The sequence below is a fragment of the Typopeltis vanoorti genome, chromosome 10 (genome assembly GCF_054136105.1).
Source record: "Typopeltis vanoorti isolate ZY-2024b chromosome 10, IOZ_Tvanoo_1.0, whole genome shotgun sequence".
NCBI classification, from domain to species: Eukaryota; Metazoa; Arthropoda; class Arachnida; order Uropygi; family Thelyphonidae; genus Typopeltis; species Typopeltis vanoorti.
In genome coordinates this window covers 75,607,858-75,623,429 of record NC_143558.1, presented here as the reverse complement: position 1 = coordinate 75,623,429, position 15,572 = coordinate 75,607,858, and the positions used below count along the sequence as shown (strand labels likewise).

At 34.9% G+C, this 15,572-nt stretch overlaps 1 protein-coding gene across 3 annotated transcripts in view; it reads right to left on the bottom strand.

Moving 5' to 3' along the window:
- Cog2 (conserved oligomeric Golgi complex subunit 2) overlaps nt 1-15,572 on the bottom strand; it is a 437,003-nt gene that overhangs the window by 38,974 nt on the left and 382,457 nt on the right. For all 3 annotated transcript variants that reach the window (XM_090399142.1, XM_090399141.1, XM_090399143.1), the window contains exon 14: nt 14,468-14,613. In XM_090399142.1, coding sequence (XP_090255268.1) covers nt 14,468-14,613 — 146 coding nt within the window. The remainder of the gene's footprint in view (nt 1-14,467; nt 14,614-15,572) is intronic.

Here is a 15,572-nt window from a genome sequence, read left to right as displayed (position 1 = left end):
GTATGCGATTGCCTAACTCTTCTTCAGAAAAGCTCTTATAAAGTTTCCTCATGAAGGACAAATGTCACATCATTCTAAGCTGTGTTGCAGAAGACAAGGAATATAACATACACCATATGGATTGCTTATTCTTTCTGAGAATATTTTGTGAATCAAGATTTTCTCAGATGATTACTCCTATTCTCGTAGACAGGCTTATAGGTTGGTTATGCATTTCTAAATCACTTAGGGAATTGAACAATGTAGATCCGAATATAAATTAAATTATAATTTAATAATTACTCCTATTGCATAATCTGGAATATGCCCTAAAGAAAATCAATGATGCTACTTATCACCTATCTTAAACATTTATTCAAATTAATTATAATAGCAAAATATGTATATATTTAAATTTCCCTCATCATCATCAATATCAACAGAGAATGACTTGTTATCCTTAAAACATTTCAATGCAACTTTACTTAAAATCATCATGACCCAACTTTTTAGTTAACTCTTGTTCAGTTATAATGGAGAACCACTGATTTAGGGCATCCTCAACAGGAAGCATCCATTTTCAGGATGTACTGTTCCCCTATTTTCCACGGTGTGTCCAATCATAGATTTCAGTACTCCAGTTATCTCTGCCAGCTAGATGACAATGACTGGTACTGGGTGAATGTCATTTGTTTTTGATTAATAAGAGAATTTTTTTTGGCTAATGACAAATATTTTAAATTTAAAAAAAAATAATAATTCTAAAATTAAAGAAATTAAAAACAAAATTTATCCCAAAACATTGCACTAAAAATCTCTACACTTTTCTGATTAGGCACTGGCTCAGCATGAAAGATGGCAAATGTATGTAACTGATAACACTAGTTAGAAACTGTTCCCCTTAGAAGGTAATATGCTGAATAGCCTGTCAGTGAAAGGAATGATGAGTCATTCACATGTGTCACTTTAAATAAGTGTGGAACAAAGCTGATAGTCATTTAAAGCTTTAGTTTGCCACAGTATGACCTTTGCTTTCCTTTTGCCAATAATCCTTAAACCAGTGGCTATTTATAAGTGAACTTCAGAGGGATAATCTTGAGTGCTGTGCTGCAGTCTCCTGTCTGAAATATGCAAAGAAAAGTCTGGCAATTTAATGATCTTGAGCTTTGAAAAGCTATGCTCTCCGACTTGTGAATATTACTATCAGAGTAAGGAGTATTCTGAATGTTATCTAGATATTGAGAAACCATCCATCCAGTGAAGATCATACACAAGCTGGGAAACCTATGGGGGTGTGTGTGTGTGGGGGGGGGGGGGGTTAATTTCTCTTCTGGTAAAATCTGATGTATATCATGCAATTCACCATGCAGCAGACTAATCTCAATATCTGTCGATGTCACATGTTAGTGTTCGATTTAATTGTATACAATTTTCCAAAATCAAATTTCTGTCACACAGAAAGTTTAAGATTACTTTCCTTTGACCAAATACTATCAATTTTCTCTATTCGCATAACTGAACTACCTCTCCTTAAGAGTGGGCATTTCCTTGAAGACAGCCTTAACTCCTGTGTCTTCCATCCACCTGTTTCTGTATGATATGATGAAATCAAAGCAGTTTCTTGAAGTTCCGGCAGTTGCAACATTTTCCATCAGTCTGCAATGCTTTTATTAACAATATTCACCTGTAACAGGCTATCATTCCAAATCATAAGCAAGACCAGAAATCTGACTTAGAAATTTGACATTGTAGAAGTTTGATAATTGACAAATTCATCAGATGCTATAAATATCAGTGACTTACTCGACTGCCTTTACACAATTAAAATGATCTTTCTACCAAGTGTGATGTAGTGACTTACGAGAGTTATAACATCATCCTTGAGGAATTTGATTCAATTACTCATTGATAATGTCACAATTCTGATTAGTAGTTGATGGTGAAAACAGGGGATGGTTTTTAATACTTTCAGGGGAAAAACTGAATTCAAAGATAATGCTGCATCTGATATGCAACTTGAATGACAACCATAAGGAACAAAGAATGTTCTTAGTTTCAGTAATAATCCAATCCTAAGAGACACCATAGCTCAGTGGCGAGCTACTTTTCAAAAGTTATTCGGTAAAAAGTTATTCGGCGATCTACTCTCTTATATAGATCACGTTCCCCCAACCTGATATCTGATTACGCACAAATAAACAACTAAAAACTTTATTTGTGTATTTAAAAATTTATTTATCACTTTTAATTATTTTATTACAACAAAAACAAACAAACATGTTGGAATAAAATATTTCTCTATTTTGGAAAACCAAAGTTAGAAAAAACAACAGATTGATTACAAACTCATAAGTGACAGGAAATGCTGGTTGATTAAAAAAAAAAGTTAATGTGAAATTTGGCATTGTTTGGACCTCACAATATTTTCACAGTCAAGGTGATATGAAGAAGTGGCCAATCGCAGACGATCCAAATGATCATTTGTAATTTGGTTTCTTAATGGATTTTTTATGACAGTCATATTTGAAAAAGCAGATTCTGACAAGTATGTTGATCCGAAACACGACAGAATTTTTCGTGCAATATCAGTTAATATTGGGAATTTTTCATGTGCATACTTCCAAATTACTTCATTGTTTATTGATTTTAAATGTAAACTATTCTGAATGTTTATTATCTCAAGTTCTACTTCAGCTTGGTTTATATCAAACAGCCCACTTTTATTTGAAATTTCTGTGATGTTCAAGTTTTCTTGAAATGGATTATTGATAAAAGATACAATCATTTCAGTTTTATTAAAATCTTTAAATCTTGAATTTATTTCTTCCTCAACTAATTCTATTTCACGAATAAATTCTTTTAAATCATAGCGAAGCATTTCTTGATTTTGTTCAAAAAATTTTAATAAATATGGGAGATGTCTAAATTCGTGGTCATTTATATTTTTTTTTAATAAAAGTAAGTATTGTTGGAAAGTTTTTATTGAACTTAACATGACAATTAAATTTTTATCTCTAACTTGTAACTCTAAATTTAAATTGCTTAATTTCGTACAGAAATCTACTAAAAATGATAAGTGTAACAATCATCTTTTATCACTCAATTGTGGATAAATATCTCCTTTTTCATCAAGAAAATTTTTTATATCATTAATTAATACAAGAAACCTTTCTAAAAATTGACTTCTGCTGAGCCAGCGAACATTATTGTACAACAGAAGTCCCCTATCATCATCTGCCTGTAATTTAAATAACCGCCGTTGCAGAGCTTTTCCTCGAACAGAATTTACAATTTTAAATGTAAAATCCAAAACATCCTTTGTGTTTAATCTTTTACTACACAGTACTTGTTGGTGAATAATACAGTGGTACGTTAAAAAATCTGGATATGTGTCATCGTTTTTACATAATGAAATGAAGCCTGATTTATTACCTATCATTGCGTTGAAAGTTTATTTTTCACTTGGTTAGACTATAAAAAATTTAGTTTAATCCTTTATCCAAGTGTGAGCAAACAAAGTTTGCGCTTGAAAGTATCTTCAGGACTGGGGTAAGGTAGTACAATACCAGGCAACTCATTGCCAGGTATTGTACTACCTGGCAATGAGTTGGCATGTACCCCCAGCTGGGAACCGATGATCTAGAAGACTGAAATATTAGATATGACAATATTGGAGGGTTGACAAGTAATAGGATAATTTGGAGGAAAACTGTTGATATGAAATTGTAATAATGTAAACATAATAATGAAGTACTTCATCATATCCTGTTCACCCTTTGAGGGTACACATCAGGAAATTGATGACTGTTTACCAAAATGTTATTGTTCGATGTCTATTAAATCGGCAAGCTTGGGAGAACTGTGATGTTCCTAATAGCAGATACATAAATTTAACAAGTGAAAGGGTTAATAGAACAATGGGGAAGCTGGATTTGAAATGAAAAGAATTTTCAGGACTTAACACATTGTTCAAGTTCAGCATAAAGTCCAAATGCAGGAAATCTCAAAGCAGGTCTATTAAATAGAATATGTCACAAGTATGAAATGACTGTGACTATACCGCACAATAAGATTCTTATGTCAATAAAAACACTGACAAAGTTCAATAAAATCCATAATGTTTTTGTTTGTAAGCAAACTTGCTTAGAACAACAATCAAAAACATACCACTGTTCAAGAGAAAAAAAAAGTACAAATGAGTTCATACAAATGCAGCAATTGTTAGCAACAATGATGAGGACAAGGGGGGTTGATATCTAATGCAACTTTGAGTTTTTTAATACTAAATCCTGGATCTGAAAACATATAAAAATATAGACACATCAAGGGATATTACTGAACCACTTTTCCTAGTATTGTGTATGCTAATGATTATTTCCATGTCATTGACCAATTTATCATGCTTCCAACAGCTTTGGGAAGCATGATACATTTTTTTCTACCATGACAAGAAAGGTTTACAACACAGGAAATGAAGCTGATATTCTAATAGACATTTTTAGAACTAAATTTTGCTGAATCTATTTTATGTACATTTTAGATAGTGATTACTAAAATACTTATGTAAAACTGAAACATTTCTGAAAAAGGATATTTGCAAAATCATCCTTATGCTACTGAAGCATTAATGAAAAGCAACAGTAACTAAACTCTAGGCAAAAGTGTAAAAATTACGACAAGGGAATCATGGATACTCCTACAGAAAAAATGGATATTTCTGTACCCACTAAATGTAAACCAAACACAACTGACACTGTCACATCAATTGAGATATTAAACATCTTTCCAGAAGAATAGATGGACACTGACTAGCCAACTTTCCAAAATCTGTTGACGAATAGCCACACAAAGGTGAGCCGCCAATCTCTTGGAAATTGAATGTCTACAAAGTCAAAAATTAAATAGCTCAATTAGAACCAGTTAATTTTGAATAGCTTGAACTTGGATTTTGTCGGGATTGTAGCCAATGGCTACAATCTCCACAAAATCCAAGGAATAGTCAACCCTCAAAATCCCCCCCACACACACACCAACTCCAGAATCGGCACTATTCTATTACCTCAAAGACTCTATTACATCAAATCTATTACCATTCTATACATTTGAGGTATCTGAAAATAGACAAAAATTCTAAAAAGATAAAACCACTAACAGATCATATAAAAAATTTAGTATCCCTCTTATTCCCCTCCCCCCCCCAAAAAAAAAGACTGGCCAAAGTTCATAGACCTACTAGGCGTCTACTGGGTTCTGTGCAGTTGTAAGGTGCCCTATTATGGCCAAACAGGCATGACAGTACTCAGAGCTACATGACCCTACCTTGGACATCCACTACAAAATATAATGGAAAAGGCCACCTGAACCCATGGGAGCAAAGTTAAGCATAAGAATTTTATTCACGCAATAACAATCAGGGAAAAGGAGAAGCTATAGTATTCAACACTAAATATGAAGCTAATCTTCTTGAATGGCAGGCAGTATCAAGTAGAGCGATGTGGGCAAATATCAGAATGAGGAACTAGACAATGAGACTTATTTGTACTTGTTGTCCCACAGAAGGTTCTACTAAGGTAGAAGTGGAGGAATTTTTTGAGGCTTTAGAGAAAGCAACTAACACAATGAAAGAAAAGTTGGTCCTTGTTGGGGATCTAAATAGCATAATAGGAAATGACTGTCAGACATACAGGAATATTTTGGGAAAATCTGGAGAAAAGAGTAAAGCTAATGATAATGTCAAATACCCATTGGATTTCTGCTCAGGATGTGGACTGGTTGTTCCAACATAAAAATGTGCATAAATTTAAATTGAGAGAAGAGGCAAGGAATAAGAAAAGTCTTGTTGACTATGTTATTGTTGATAGTGATGTTTTCTCCCTGGTGCTGGACACTAGAGTGTACAGAGGATTTGAAATCGGAAGTGATCACCATTTAGTCTTGAACAGGATAAAATTGAATTTCATATTGAAAGGGTCAAAGCTGTATAACTGAGAGGAGACCTCCACATAGCCTTTAAAGGAATGCAGAGAACCGACCAGGGCTTCTGACCTAATGTCCAATCCTCACCTTCTCGTGGTGCACCCTGTTGGGTATCTACTTTGAAACTGAACAAACGAGGATGGGCTGGCAATTTGGGATTTAGCCGACCAAATTGTATTCTTATTGGTTAAACCAAAATAAAAAATGATGGTAAAACATCACAGAATTTCATGCCGGCTGGGGCGTCGCCCGGTTAAACAAGGCCCCCCGTTGTTTTCGCCAGGGAACCAGGACGAACAGCGAAAAGTCAGCTACTGGAACAAATCTGAAAACAAACCCCAACTCAACATCACCAGAGTTAAAGATCGGTCCTATCAACGTAAGAATCCTGAATGGCAAAGAAATGGAGCTAGCTGAGGAATTAGATAAGTACCAGATCGACATAATAGGGGTGAGTGAAACAAAAAAAGACCAAAACTGGTGAGATCTTTCTGAGCAATAAATACAAAATGTTATATTCAAGCAATGACAATCAAGGAAAAGAAGGAGTAGCCATAGTATTCAACACAAAATACGAGGCTAATCTTCTTGAATGGCAGTCAGTCTCAAGTAGAGTAATGTGGGCAAATATGAGAATGGGGAACTGGACAATGAGACTTATTTGTGCCTATGGTTCCACAGAAGGTTCTACTAAGAGAGAAATGGAGGAGTTTTTTGAGGCTTTAGAAAAAGCAACTGACACAATGAAAAATGAAAAGTTGGTCCTTGTTGGGGATCTAAATAGCAGAGTGGGAAATGATTGTGAGACATACAAAAATATTTTGGGAAAATTTGGAGAAAAGAGCAAAGCTAATAATAATGGCAAATATATCTTGAATTTCTGCTCGGGACATGGACTGGTTATTACTAACACCATGTTCCAACATAAAAATTTGTGCACATTTTATAATAGGAATAAGAAATGCACAGAAATAAGAAAAGTCTCATTGACTATGTTATTGTTGATAGTGATGTTTTCTCCTTGGTGCAGGACACCAGAGTGTACAGAGGATTTGAAATGGAAGTGATCATTATTTAGTCTTGAGCAGGATAAAATTGAATTTAATATCAAAAAGAATAACATGTAAGAAAGTTTTAAAGCGAATAACAGTTGAGCAGCTCTCAGATGTGAACTGTAGACTAAAATACACAAAGATTATTTAAGAAAAAATGAAAGAGTTTGAAAACAGGAATCAAACCTTGGAGATTCAGTGGCAAACTCTGAAGAAAACATTGATTGATTCTGCCAGAGAGGCATGTGGTGAGGTTGTCTGTAAGGATAAAAAAATCAGAACTCCCTGGTGGACACAGGAAGTTAAAGAGGCAGTGAAGGAAAAGAAGAAAGCATATCAAAAGTTCCAGTCAAATAAGTCAGCTTGTGCTCTTAGAGAATATAGAGACAAATGCAAGAATGCTAAACACTGTGTAAAAATAGCTAAACAAGTCATGGGAGGACTTTGGCAAGAATATAGAAAATAAATATCAAGAAGGTGGCAAAATATTCTGGAGGTTGTTGAAGAAGATTAAGAATGGAGGAAAGAGTGCTGTAAAAGGAATTAGAGATGATAAAGGTGACATGAAAATGGGAGAAAAAGATATCCTTGATAATATGGAGTAATTACTTTGAAAAATTGCTAAATGAAACAAGCAGTGATGACAGCACAGTGGTAAAAAACACTGACCAGGCATGCAGTCAGGAATACATATCCATACTTGAAGTAGAAAAAGCCATCAAAGGCTTGAACTGTGGAAAGGCAGCAGGAGTAGATGATATTCGAACAGAAATGCTGAAGTATGGTTGTATAAGAGTCTTACAGTGGCTGCACTGCATAGTTCAGAAAGCCTGGACAGAGGGACGAATTCCCGATGATTGGAGTAGAGCTCTCATAGTACCCATATATAAAAAGGGAAATAAAACTGAATGTGAGAATTACAGAGGTATTTCCCTACTGAGTGTTCTTGGCAAGATCTATGCAAGTATACTTGAGAAACAGTTGAGAAGAATTGTGGAAGAAAAGCTGGATTCAGGCCAAATAGAGGCTGTCAAGATCAGATCTTCACTTTACGACAAATAGTCGAGAAAGCATGGGAATATAACAAAGATCTGTATTTAAGTTTTGTCGATTTGGAAAAGGCATATGACAAGGTGCCAAGAGAGAAGCTACTCAATATGCTGCAGTCATATGGTGTCAATGGGGCATTATATCAAGCAATACTTAGTCTTTATTTGAGTTGTAAGTCAGCAGTTAGAATTGAAGGAAGTACAGGAAGATAGTTTAATGTTAAATCTGGTGTGAGACAAGGATGTATATTATCCCCTCTGTTATTCATTATCTTTATGGATCACATTATGAAGGAAAGTGGTATTAAACATGATATCAAAATTGGAGATGTTAATATCAGCTCTTTGCTTTATGCAGACGATGTTATACTTCTAAATAAATCTGCTACAAGTCTGCAAGATTCTCTGACTAAATTGAATAGCTGTTGTAATAGATATGGTATGAAGGTCAGCAATAAAAAGACAAAGACAATGAAAATAGGCAGAATCATTGAAAATGTCAACTATGTTGTGAATGGAGAACCTGTGGAACAAGTAAAACATTTCGGCTATTTAGGCACGATTTTTTACTGAAGATGGTAAATTAAATATAGAAATAGACAACAGAATCAGCAAAGCTGTTATGGTGGGAAGTCAACTGAATAAATTCATATGGAATAAGAGAGAAATTAGTCGGAACACTAAATTAGCTGTATACAAGACAGTGTTCAAACCAGTTTTAACTTATGGATCTGAGAGCTGGATCAGAAGTAAAACACTTGACCAAAGACTAGAGACCACAGATATGAGAGTCCTGAGAAAGATTATAGGCATGAACAGATGGCATCAATGGCAATATCATATTAAAAAAGGATATTAGGAAAGAACTTGACATTGTCAGCATCCAGGAATGTGTTAGCAGAGCTAATCTCAGGTGGTATGGTCACTTAAACAGAATGGGCGAGGAAAGATTAGCAAAATAAGTGTTCTCTGCCAGGTTAGCAGCAAAACGACCCAGAGGAAGACCAAGATATAGGTGGATTGATACGGTACAAAGTGCTTTAGACGATAGAAATATAAGATCTGATAATGTTGGAGTCTTGACAAGTAACAGACTTATTTGGAGGAAAATTGTAGATAGGAAATTAATAATGATGTAATTTTTTTCATGTAGTACTATCGTATCCTGTACACCCCTTGAGGGTACATGGTAGGAATTTGATGATGATGATGATGATGAAGAACATGAAAGTTTTAAAGTGAATAAAAGTTGAGCAGTTCTCAGATGTGCACTGTAGACTAAAATATAAAACATTATTCAAGAAAAAATGAAGGAGTTTGAGAACAGGAACTAAACTTTGGAGATTCAGCAAGTCCTGAAGAAAACATTTGATTGATTCAGCCAGAGAATCATGTGGTGGTGTTGTTTACAAGGATAGCAAAATCAAAACTCTATGGAGGACACATGAAGTTAAAGAGACAGTGAAGGAAAAGAAGAAAGCATATCAAAAGTTCCTGGTAAATAAGTCAGCTTATATTTCAATTATTTCAATAAATGTTATTTAAAAATATTTTCAATGCAAACAAATATTTGAATACAGAGACAAATGTAAGAAAGTGGGTAAGACAAGCGAGTTCATTGAGAATTTGCTTGTTTTAGGAGTGCGATGGTAATAAGTCAGGTGACTAATGTGCTCTAAAGAGAAGCACTCAAAATATTCAGCTATATTGAAATGATCAGATTGTGGAATAGACATGTTTGTGTAGCAATTGATATTTCTTAACTGTCATCTTCTCCATATGAGAGGATTTCATATGGAGAAGATGTATTTGCATATTATTAGAATGTATTTGATTTATTTATTTATTTTTAATCGTCAAAGATTCTCCAAGTGCTTCTAAACACCCTCATTTTCTCTATTGGCTTTTCACCTGTTGCAGGGATGATGAGAAACTCTACATATGTCTGATGTTGTTTGTTTCTCATTTCTGTTATCAAATGATGTATGTACAGTATCTATACTTGATTGGGGTTTGAGTGTCCTTAAAAATTTTTATGCTCCAAAGGATTTTTTTGTTCTGCACCAGAGGTCCCCACTCACTACAGAGATACACATGGATGTCCACTATCTGGCAAGCAATAAATATGCCTAAAAGTGAAAACCAGGGTTATATGGATGCTATACCAGAACTGCAGTAAGAACCTTGCACCCTGTCCTTCGATCATAGGATAAGAGATTGCTGCAACACCACTGATCCTTGCAGTTAAGCCCACTATCTGAATGATAGTGGTAAAAATGGCAGCTGAATGTTGAATCTCGGTGATGGTAGTCTGGAAGGTAGGATAATAAAAAAAGATTTGGGAGAAGTACAGCAAAGAACATGCAAAGTACAGAAAAAGAGTAAGAACGAAAAGACCAGACCATCACTGGGAAGTCTCCTCTACTCTGTTATGAAGAGGTCAATGAGTTAATGATAAGTATTTGGGTGACTAAAATGGCTCTCTCTCGGTGTGCCCTTGGACTCCTGTGAGGAGTATAAATAATAATAGTATTTATTATTTCTGATTATTAATTAACTTAAGGAATTCACAACATATACTAGAATATAAATTAAATTAAACTTTAATATATATTTATCCTCATCCTTGTTTACTGTGTGTAAGTGCCTGTGTGCACGTGTCTTTATTTTAAGTTCCTTTGAAAATGGCAACGTGACTTGCCGAAATATTGGAAATATATATTAAAGTTTAATTTAATTTATATTCTAGTATATGTTGTTATTTAAATATATGTTATATAATCAATGTATAAACCTTTCTATGAGAATATTTATTATTTCTTGGCAAAGTGCTTTGCTTTCATTGCTGGTAATGAACTGTTACTTTCTTTGTGTATGTGTGGTGGAGGTCTAACCTTGGTTATTAAGTTTTTGACACACTGAAGGATTCTTCAGTGTGTTCTGTTTGGGATACCTTGTGAACGGATTACTACTGTAGCTTCTTTTATGTAGTAGCTTTCATCTTCTATGTATGGCATAGAACTTCTATCCCATTCAATATTGTGATGAGTGGTGGAAAAATGGAATGCCAATCCTGACACCTCCAGTGTGCTCTTTTTGTCTTATTTCTAGACTTCTTGAAGTCTGTCTGATGTAATTAAGGCCACAAACATGGGATATTGTAAACTCCAGGGTGTTTATTGAAAGCATTGTAGTCTTTAGGTGAGCATAACATATTCCATACTGTTATAATCGGTTTGAAGGCCACTCTAATGTCGTGAGACCTTAGGAGACTGGCAATTTATTGTGAGAGTACACCAACAAAAGGAATGGAAATTGAAATCCTGTAATAAATGTTCTGGATTTACTGTGAAGAAGGATTGAAGAATAGTATTCTTTTTGTTATTTTTAGGATATCCATTGCTGGTATTTGGAGAATAAAATCTAATTCTTCTGTTAATATTCTTTCATCTTTTATGATACAGATTGCCCTGTTCTTCAGCATATGGTATAACGCTCAATTTCTGTGAAATATGATGTAATGAGGAGAAATGCAGGTAACGACCTATGTGAATCAGCTTACAGTACACCTACAGTACCATGGAACAATCGAACATGACATTGAAGAACTTCATTGCAGAATCATTCACCAGTCATAGTCCCCTTTTCCAGCACTTGTAGCTCAGTGCATCCATTAAACATAATGCCTCACCATACCATGACCTCAGCACTACCGTATCTATTACTTTCAAGAATATTCTCATGATGGTAAGCAGTACCAGATCAAGTGTCATCCAGAATCAGACGTAAGACTAAAATGATTCATCTGTAAAGAGTACACTAGCAAGAGGTGTCTTGTCCAATTTTTATGGATAAAATAGCACTGAAAATGTGCTCTACGATGATCTGTGTATAAAGAGACTACAGATATCCACATACCTATGCTTGAATGGAGCCAACTTGCAAGTTGATCTACTATTGTGCATAGATTACGTTTTGCTTATAATCAAAAATCTATCTTCATGTTTCATGGTAGAGTGAGGGCGAACTCTTAGCAAACATCTGGAACGCATTCCATTAGTTTGAAATTCTGCCCAAAGTCTGGATATGACACTATGTGAGATTCCAAACTCTCTTGCAATATCTGTAATTCTGCCTTCAAGCTTTCCGATAATTCTTCCCTATATGAAATGATCTAGATGATGTCTTTCAGACATCACAAGACATCCAAGTTTGCAACTTTATTCCTTCATGAAAAGAGCTTCCTTCAAACATGATTTGCTTAGAGCAGCCTTTTGCCTTTTATCCTGTTGAGTGCTACCAGGTGATCCCTTTGCGCATGATTTGAAAATGTGAATGTGTACCAACTTTCTACTCGAAATTCATCAGTTATACAAATTGCCACAAGGTGATTCATCTGAATTTGCAGGTGTAATCTTCATAAATAGTGTTTGTCCTTAGGTTTTGAACACCAGTGTATGAGATAAATGGAGCATTATACTGACATAGTTTATATTTAAGTTGTAAGTCAGCAGCTAGAACTGAAGAAAATACAGGATGATGGTTTGATGTAAAATCAAGGGTAAGGATGCACATTATGAAAGAAAGTGGCATTAGGCAATTTTTATCAAAGACTAGAGATGACAGATATGAAGGTTCTCGGAAAAATTGGAAGTGAACAGTTGGCATCAATGGCAAAATCATGTTAAAAATGAAGATATTAGAAAGGAACTTGACATTTTGTTAGCATTCAAGAATGTGTAAGCAGAGCTAACTTAAGATGGTAAGGCCACTTAAACAGAATGGAAATAAAAATGAGAAAAGATTAATAAAATAGGTGTTTGATGTCAAGATGGCAGGAAAGAGACCAAGAGGAAGACTAAGGTCAGGGTGGATTGATTCAGTCAGAGGTGTCTTATTATTATTATTATTCAGGCCTCCAAGGAGTCAAAAGACTCATCGAGGGAGGTCCTTCCTAAGACATAAAGTCTGTCAAGACTCACTGAGGGGAGGTCCCCCCCCCTAAGAAACACAAAGTCTATCATACCACTCTTTAAACTCACTGACCGTTCTCGCTCCCACCACTCCATCAGGCAATGCATTCCACGGCTCAACCACCCTCCACACAAAGAAACCATTCCTCACCCTCTTGCTCACAGCTTCCTTTCGTAACTTCCAGGGATGGCCTCTTGTCATCACTCCTTCCCGCTGATCAACCAAGCGAAAGAACTCCCCAGTGTCAATCCTGTAACCACCTCTCAACAGTTTAAAAGTCTCAATCATATCACCTCTCCTTCTTCTATCCACCAAACTCTGCAGTCCACATTCTCTCAGCCGATCCTCATAACTATCCTTGTACAGTCCTGAAACCATCTTTGTCATCCGTCTTTGTATCCTTTCCACAGTTAATTTATCCCCTTCAAATCCTGGGGACCAAATCTGAGAACAATAGTCCAAGTGTGGTCTGATCAGAGACTTATACAATGGAATGATAACCCTCTTATCTCTGCATAGAAGCACGAAATGTTAGATATGACAATATTGAAGTGCTGACAAGTAATAGACTAATTTGGAGGAAAATTGTGAATAGGAGATTAATGATAATGTAAATTTAATCATGTATTTTTGTCATAGTAGCCTGAACACTTCTTGAGCTTGAGGGTATATATCAGGAAATTGATGACGATGATGGTCCCTGACTAATACAAAAAAAAAAAAAAAATATTATTAAAAAGTACAAAGGCCTGTATATCCTTGTATACAACATTTCTAGTTCCATAATGTTATGCTGCCAGAAGAAAGATGGTTATAGGTTTTGATTCCAGTTACTAACTAGATATACTTTATTTTAGGCTTTTTTGGTCAGTTCCCAAGACATGCAATTCTAGTGCAATGAAGGTAGGATACTTTTAAAATCTGAAACTCACAATGTAGAACCCTATTTCAGACAATAATATGATTTAGGGTTTAGGATTATGAGATGGTGGCATCTGTTTGCTGTACTCTTGTCCCATTAACCTGAAAATTATAGGTAGTTACAGGTTCAGCTCATTGATAATGGATGGTGAAGACCAGTTGTCCATCAATTTCCAAAAGTTAGGGCTAAAGCAGCTCTTACTCCCTTTGGGGGGAAAAAAGGTGAGAGTTAAATATGCAATTAATTTTTTTTTTTTTTTTTGTAAAGCAATGTTTTCATTAAATATGCCTGACTGATGACAAAACAGAAAAAAATCATGACCATTTTATACATGTTTTATCACTAGAATTTCAAGACAATATCCATTACTCCATCAAAAGAGGGAGTAATGGATAAAGCTCACAAATGAGATCCTGTAAACATGAAAAGTTTGGGTAGAAATTACTAAATTCATTTAAGTGACCTTTAGTTATTAAAGCTGCAAGTATTTTAAGTCAAAATATTTTTGTGCTTACATCACGATTTGTTTTCCTGTAAAGGCGAGGAATATCAGTTACTAATTTCAGATGTTGGGAGCATTGTGAAATTATTTCCCTTACTACAATATTTCCAAGTCTCTGAGGTAGTTCAGTTACTGCATCCATATTTTCTTGAAGTGCCTCTAAAATAAAGATTTAAATAAATAATTATGCTAGTATAACTTGAATTCTTAAAAATATAAAAGTAAACTTAAATTTATTATGAATCATATTTTTAGTGTTAACTAATAAAATGATTAAAGTTATGAGTATCACTTACAGAGCACTGTTTTCTTAATGAAATCAAGTAATCCTTATGTAAACAGCGATTAACCTCCCCTCCTTTTTTGTGTGTTTGTTTTCTCATACAGGTTATTTTCATAACTTTTCATTAATAATGAGAATTGAAAATTGGCTACTTTAAACTCAGTAAGAAGAAAAATTTTTTGCTTATATTACTTCATAACAGACAAGAAATTATTAATAATCATCTTAACTGTTAATATAAGATGGTACATAAAATGCATCGTCATTCTGGTCACTTTTCTGAGAAGCCAGCATTTTTTGCCAGGAAGTATGGTGTAATGGGTAGGGTATCAGCAATATGGAATATTGCTGATACCCTCAGTTTAGTCTGCAGCCGAGATGGTTTACCAGGGTGTGGCCGCTGGTGTGCACTACTAACTTCTTGGAACCATAAGTGAGAGTTGAGGGTATGTGAGGACCAGAGCCCAATATCCTGACCCTGAGATTAGCGGCTGACATCAATACCAAGGTACTACCTCTCCATACACCCCATTACACCATACTTGCTGGCAAAAAATGCTGGCCTTCTCAGAAAAGAATGTTTGCCAGTTCATGTTACTTTCATCAATTGGCATTCTATTTTCTGTGTGAGTTGTGGTGTCAGACTTGTTAAGGAATTTTGTGAATTCTTTTATAAATCAGTCTTTAACTTCATTGAAATGATTCAATGAAGCAGCCAAAAATACACTCCCACAATTAAAAAGGAAAAGGAATAAATCTTGGATGAATGAAAAAATACTGATGTTGATGGAACAAAGAAAAAAGTTAAAGAACAAATCTGAATATAAAAGCATGA